Source organism: Phragmites australis, chromosome 1 (genome assembly GCF_958298935.1).
Source record: "Phragmites australis chromosome 1, lpPhrAust1.1, whole genome shotgun sequence".
Lineage (NCBI taxonomy): Eukaryota > Viridiplantae > Streptophyta > Magnoliopsida > Poales > Poaceae > Phragmites > Phragmites australis.
In genome coordinates this window covers 16,662,227-16,669,331 of record NC_084921.1, presented here as the reverse complement: position 1 = coordinate 16,669,331, position 7,105 = coordinate 16,662,227, and the positions used below count along the sequence as shown (strand labels likewise).

Below are 7,105 nucleotides of genomic sequence, written 5' to 3'. Positions count from 1 at the left end.
TATCGTAGTTAGTTCTTAATGAGAACTGACTGTAATATCTAACATCATAGTAATTTTTTCTCTCAAGAACCAACTGCCATATCTTCGATACCCTATTTTTTGTTTACAATCTTTCAAGCATACATTGAACTCATGCATTCTGCTATCCATAATTTCATACACAGTGCACATTTCATAGCTAATAAGTTAAATATATATTGCACATTTTGCATATTGGTTAATACTATAACACAACAAGACAAAATACGTCTGGTGCCCGTGAAGCCTAAGTGAAGACGGGCTAGCATCGATGCACTACCTACATTTCTTTTCTATTACATGCACAACCTGCATGTTACTAAGTACTAGCTGCATTAGTACTATTTATTACAGCTTCCTCCTCTTCGAGACCACAATATCCTCATCATTGTCATCATTGGTTCACATCAGCTGGGACCAAAACGGGTTGTTAAGCTCCTCCGAATAGTCTTTATCGTAGTCTTCGTCCCCCTTGAGCTCATCCTCCTCGTACTCCTCATCATTGTATCCCTCATCGTCATCGCCCTTCTCCTCAGGCTCCTCATCATTTCCATGATCATCGATGACATCGACATTGCACAGATCCACCTCTTCCTCGGGGTCCAACTCCTCTTCCTTGGATTTGGGCACCTCCTTGGGGTCCTAGTCCTCTGTGACTCATCATCATACACAATCTCGATGAAGAGAACCACCACCCAGTTGGCATCAGCATCTTCATCGCGGTTGGACAAAAGCATAGACGACAACAACCTGAGCAGCGACGCTAGTAGCAGTGGCAATGGCGGTGAAGGGGTAAGCAGATAGGGCGACGAGGATGAGGAGGCCATAGCATAAATTCAAGGGCAAAGTGAGAGAGTGATGAAAAAACCTAATTTGCTTTCTCCAATGCGCGCGAATATATAGCACGAAGTGTCGTTCACTCAACTTCCTGACTATTCATATTCTAGTTGGTTCCACATGAAAACCGATTGTTTTCATTACCATAATGCGGTTGGCTTGCCTGAAAAAGCGTCTAGAAAAGCATTGTAGTTGATTCGTATTAAAAGATGTCTACAGTATTGTTACATATCGCAGATGGTTCTAAAGATGAAACATCTTGCATTATGTTAGGGATGGTTTGTTCAATAGAACTGTCTACGATTTTCATGCATACTGGGCTATTTTTTCCCATGCTCCCTAGAGCTATCGTCAGACTATTCACTTTAAGAACCATGTGCCTTATCCAATTCGTATTCGTTTTTGTTTTGCGTCTAGAGTGTCTCGTTAGATATGTGGTGTTCTGTAGTAGTGGAGGGATTCAAATCAAACCTAAATGGGAATGACATGAACTTAATTAAGGGTGTGACAACGGGATGTGAGAGAAATAATAAAAACCCGTGATTGGTGTGAAGGCTAGGGAATATATGCTTATGAAAAATTTCAAGAAAGAGTCATCTCGTTTCCTTACTTGTTTGTTCTTTTAAATTTATTCACTTCGAAGGTTGGTGCTACACTAGGTTTGCATGATTACCTCTGACAAAAGACACCCTTCAATGAGAAGAAACTTAGGGCGACAATCTTTCAAATGGAGCATAATAAAGCCCAAGGTCCATATGACTTCCTAGTTGAATTATATCAAGTGCTATGGGAGGTTATCAAGGAAGATTTAATGCACTTTTTCATGAGTTCTATCAAGGATAGAACCCCTTTTAGCCTCAACTTTGGGATCTTTACTCTACTTCCAAAGGTCGATAATGCATCAAAATACAAGAATGTCATCCAATATGTCTAGTTAATCAACTTTAAGATACTCACTAAAGTTACAATTAACATGATTAGGGGTTACCGAAAAGGTGGTATGTCCAACACAAACGGCATTCATGCCTGGTGGCAACATTATGGAAGGCATTATAATCCTGGATGAGATCATTCATGAAATGCAGAAGAAGAAGAACCTAAATGGGTGATTTTAAAAATTGATTTCAAAAAGACCTATGACCAAGTAAAATGGTCTTTCTTACAATAGACAACCAGTTCTTTGAAACCGACTGGTCAAGGTTTTTTGAACCATGGCCTTTTTTAGTAATGCTAGGTCCAAGGCAGACAACAAAACTGATGTTGGACCGTAAGCTGATCCTGCCATCCTGGCGACGATGGCTCGGCGTGGCAACTAATATGATTGTTTTTCACTTGTATCAAAAGTGTGGCCAGTTAACTAGTACAGGTGGAAATGTTACACATGCACTCCATCAGTTTCTTGATCAAATGAATCTCACAATATGTATTAATAAGGGGCCAGCTATTTTTATTTATTGTGAGAATTTCTAGGCTTTTATCTGTATTTCTAGCATCTCTAAAGGTTTGGTCATCTTCTGTTATTATATAATAATCTAGTCACCTCCACCAAACTAGAAAGCTACATTGGACTCCGCGATCGTTTTCTTTCATTTCATTTTCTTCCTTATTCCCTTATATGTTCCTATTTCATTTATTTTCTCTCATCTCCAATAGTTTCCTTTCGAAGAGATTCGTGAAGTGAAAGGAGAGAATCCCGTCCCGAACGTAACTTAGAAATCTATTCGTGACAATAACCGTGAAAAAAAAATGTTGAAGTGCTGAAAGGAACGAAAATCGTTTCATAAAAAAATTCTAAACCCTGATAGAAATCGATTGGGATGGTCTCAAACTAGCCGTGCCATCGTGACGAAGATAATGGCTCGGCGTGCTAAGTAATACGATTATTTGTCATCTGTAGCCAAGTGCTGCCACTTAACAGCTACAGGGGTAAAATGCTAAACATGCACTCCATCAGTTTCTTAATCACGTGAATCGCACAAAAGATTGTACAGCTTACACATATGCATGCATGCTATGTGTTTGATGTATGTAACGCCCCAACCCCACAAAACCACTTGGTTGCATTGGGCCTGCACGCCTTTCTTTTGCTAGTCAATAATCAATCATGTCACACGCTAACTATTGCTCCTTTGAACTCCTGATGAGGAATTGATCGAGTGAGCCAGCTCTTCACGAATTCGCTGCAGCTCGGCCACATTTGATTCTCACTGTCGTCTTGAGCATAAACAAATTAACTGAACCAGTGAGGAATCGATCGAGCCGTACATGAATGCACCAGTTGCTAGCCGTCGTGGGCCTGCGTGGAGTTGACGAGGCTGGCGATGGTGACCCTGGGCGTGGAGTAGTCGCCGGTGAGCACCTTGGCGGCGACGATGGCGTTGGCGGCCTCCGTGAGGTGCACGCCGTCCCAGCTGACGAACCGCGCGCCGACGTCGCACAGCTGCATCTCCGCCGACATGCACGCCTTGAAGTGGTCGTAGTTGTACGGCGGGCCGCCGTAGCCGCAGCACGCCATCAGAGGCCGCTCGATCCCTGCCAGAAGCGTCGTGCAATTTCAAGTGACCGGGAGGTAAGAAAATTTCGATTGGCAGGGAAAAAGATAGTGAAACCCAAACCATTCCTGTGGAGCCCTGCTGGTGATCGGAAATAGTTGTAGTATGGAATTTAACTGATTACCGTGCATGGTGTGGTTGGCCACCAGGTCGTACTTGATGGCGAACATGTCGACGAAGACGAGCGTGGCGTCCACCATCCGCCGCCGGAGCTGGCCCAACGTGTCGCCGAGCAGCTCGTTGAAGCGCTTGGCGGCGGCGTTGTACGTCTTGAGGCAGCCGTTGGCGTCGAGGTCGGAGTCGTCGTCCCGCGGGATGGCGAGCTTCTGCGGCAGGCAGCCCAGCGCGCCCATCCCATGGATCCAGAACTTCCGCGCGCCGTGCGAATACAGAGCCTATCATCATGCATGCATCGTGTTAAAAAAAACTTCTTTTTTCAGTACAGGAGGCTACAGAGGGTATCCGGTGCCAGCGCTGGGGATCGCATCGTGTTAATTTTGCACATGACAATGACATGAAAGTTAACTAGATCTGTAATCAATAACCGATTCAAGAGGGGAATCCTAACTACAATCGGTGCATTTCCAACACGCAAATGAACAATCGATTCAGTAAATAGCATCGTTTGTTTACTCAGGAAAAGAACCACATTTAATAAGTATTTCGACAAAGAAAATTACATTTACCTCGATAGTGTACTTGATTTGAGCAACTACACCAGGGATTTTCGCGAGCACTTGATCATACGGCAGGTGCATATAAGCAGACAGATCATTTTGCCCGATGTCGATGGTGTAAATGGCCTTTCTGAATCCTTCGCGATCGATTGGGGGCCTCTGACCTGCATCACATCTCACAACAAACAAATTTACTTTCCACGCCTCGTCTCGCCGCTACCTTATCCTATTTTCATACACTTTGCAGTTCAATCTTTTTTATATGACTGTCATTTATTTATTTTTCTTGTCAAGAAAGAGTACATATAGACGTGTTTGGTACCAGGCCGGTTATTGTTTTGCCTCACTCGGTAAGGATACGCATGTGATAGGGCAGCCAAAAACTTGTTTTCCCTGGCAACCTTTTTCTGCACTCGGCAAGGATTTTCTTGCCCCTGCAGGAGAGCTGATTTGGCAGCTCTCCTGCTACAGGCAAGGTTCGTTTGCTCTCGCGGTTCCCCTTCGAGATGAGCTCCCTTACCGAATTGACATCCCACCAGAGCGAGCTTCCCTGCTGAATCGAATCCCGATCCACCTGACCAATCGACTCCCAGCACAAATCAAGTTACATCTCGTCAAAAATGAGTTCTTGCTGCCACAAATCCATCGATTTGGCCAGGCGGGCGTCGTTGATCTGGCTAGGTGCCGTTGTGAATCGTCGAAATCAAGCTCATGTTGCCATGAACTGAGCTTCACTAATTGTGGGTCTCGCGTTGCTGCTGCTGGGATTGTACTCCCACCGCCAAAGTTTGCTGCTAGGGAGAAGAAAGAGAAAAGTGGAGGCACAAAAACCAGACACACAAACAGAATCTCGCTTTGCTTTGTTTTGCCTAGAAAGGTTCCAGGTGAAGCTAGCAAAGGTTCCAAACACGCCCGTAATTGCTTTCTTACTACTTTGTAACCGAAATTGAGGTTGCCAGGGGGATTTTATTATTCACAAACCTAGGTTGATGAGTTCCATGGATCGCGCCCTGAAGTAGAGGAACTGATGGAACTGCACGTCAAGCGAGAAGGGAGATCCACCCGGGGTCGCCGTGGAGCCGCCGATGGCGAAGTTGACGCCGTTGCTGAAATCCGCGCCCAGCGCCTTCAGGTACGGGCTCAGGTAAGGCGTGTGCAGGCTCTCGCCTGCAAGAGATACACACCGGCCAAAAACATGCTTCAGAACCATACAGAATTACGTTTTTATTATCGAGAAAAAAGTGCAGAATTACGTACGTGCTAGTGTGCTACATCCTGATCGATAGAGCAACACCAAGAATGAAACAAAAGAGACGGATATATAGACATGTGATGCTTTAGATCATGTAAATCTGACCCTCATGTTCCTTCATGGATCATTACGTGTTTGCTTGTATATTTTTTTTTCTTGTATGGAAAATTGGCCAGGAGCACTAGCGTTCGCTGAAGAATGAGACGTGATACCCACCACTGAGCCACTAGTCTCCTTCTAAACCAAGATGCCGACTTTATATGCTATGTATATATTCTCCTAGTATATTTAATTTCCGATCATCATTGTTTCCGTCCCTTACTTGTGGGCCTTGCTAGCTTAGCGCTATTGATTTTCTCAACAAAAAAAAATTGTCATTGGTCACAAAAAAGTGTTTTGCTACATCAACGGCTGCAGTGCAGCGGATCGCTGGGCCTGAGGCCACTATTGATCTCAATAATTTGCACTGGATTTTGCCCCCACAGCTGTTGGGAACAGACCCTTTTGTCCAGAGATGTACATGTACTTTTCTGCCCACATAAACCTCCTCCGTGATTCCATCATGGCGATGCCTGATATGTCAATATCCTCATCACTTTGCTCCACTTGCATCCCAGTGTCGTCTTTTTTTATTTTTGAAGTGGATTAATCAAACTCTTTTTATCTGATACAATTAAATAGTTTGGCGCTCCTGTTTTTAGTGCACAAGTAGGAGCTAGAAGCTTAGCATATATGCTGTGTCGGTGCTGAGATTGAGAGGACGTTAATTTTACTTTGTTGGTAAAAGTGTAACAGGAAGTGCGGCTGGAATGGAATACGAATGAATATATGTACGATTTACGGTTGGGCTAAGTAACAGCTGACTCACAGATGAAGTCGATGACGAGGCGGCCGTCGGAGATCCTGCCGGTGGAGCGGCGGAAGAAGGAGCGGCCCTCCGGCAGCACGATGTTCATCCCGTTCACCGCCGCCATGCCGCCCGTGTCGGAGTTGGAGTCCCCGAAGTTGAAGATAACCACCGACGGCTGCGCCGGAGGCCGGCCGCCACCTTCGCCGTCCGCGTGGGCTGCAGAGACGACGGTGCCACCAGGCTCCGTCGGCGTTGCCGCGCCGCCCCCGGAAGCCAACGCCGCCGACAAGGACAAGCCGTATCCGGCGGCGGCCGGCATGTACCTGAGGCATGCGACGAAGACGGCGGCCGCCACCCCGGCCATGACGAGGTAGTGCTGCAGCCTGAGGCTGACGACCTTGGCGGCGCCGGTGGCGTTGCAAGCGCTGGTGGTCATCCTCTACACCAGCTCAGTAGCTCGTTCTCCTCCTCTATCTTGGGCTCCCCCCAGGTATCTAAACGCAACAGGCTCACAGTCGCAGTGTGCGGTGGTGTACCTACCTAACCTGCGTATATGTAGGCAGTTGAGCTGGGCTTAGCAAGGCCTCAGTAGCTTAGCTAGCTTGTAGCTCCTCCTCGTTGTTGGGAGATGATTATATGTCTGGATGAGATGCATGGCTTGTCGCCACGATCGAATAGCAAAAGGAAACGTAAGCGAAAGGTGGCGATGCATTAGCGCGCGTGTTTATGATATAAAATGAGCAAGGCCGGCCGGGGCGCTCGGAGTCAAGGGGAGGTTTGGTGGATGAGGTGGGGTGGGGACGACGCGACGCGCTGGAACGGCGACGCCGCATCTGTCTAGTCAGGCGGCCGGGGCGGGGCGGGGCGGGGTGGCATCAGGTAGGTGCCGAGCCGCGGCCAGGGGTCCAGGACCACCGAA

General features: G+C 46.7%; 1 protein-coding gene across 1 annotated transcript; it reads right to left on the bottom strand.

Annotated features, from left to right (window-relative positions):
- Positions 1–2,774: 2,774 nt before the first annotated feature.
- Positions 2,775–6,993, bottom strand: LOC133911572 (GDSL esterase/lipase At1g09390-like). The gene is made up of 5 exons (XM_062353870.1): positions 6,205–6,993; positions 5,066–5,251; positions 4,094–4,248; positions 3,532–3,802; positions 2,775–3,387 (listed from the first exon to the last, which is right to left on the bottom strand). The coding sequence occupies exons 1-5, from the start codon at positions 6,620–6,622 to the stop codon at positions 3,137–3,139; spliced, it is 1,281 nt and encodes a 426-aa protein (XP_062209854.1). The 5' UTR covers positions 6,623–6,993; the 3' UTR covers positions 2,775–3,136.
- Positions 6,994–7,105: the final 112 nt, after the last annotated feature.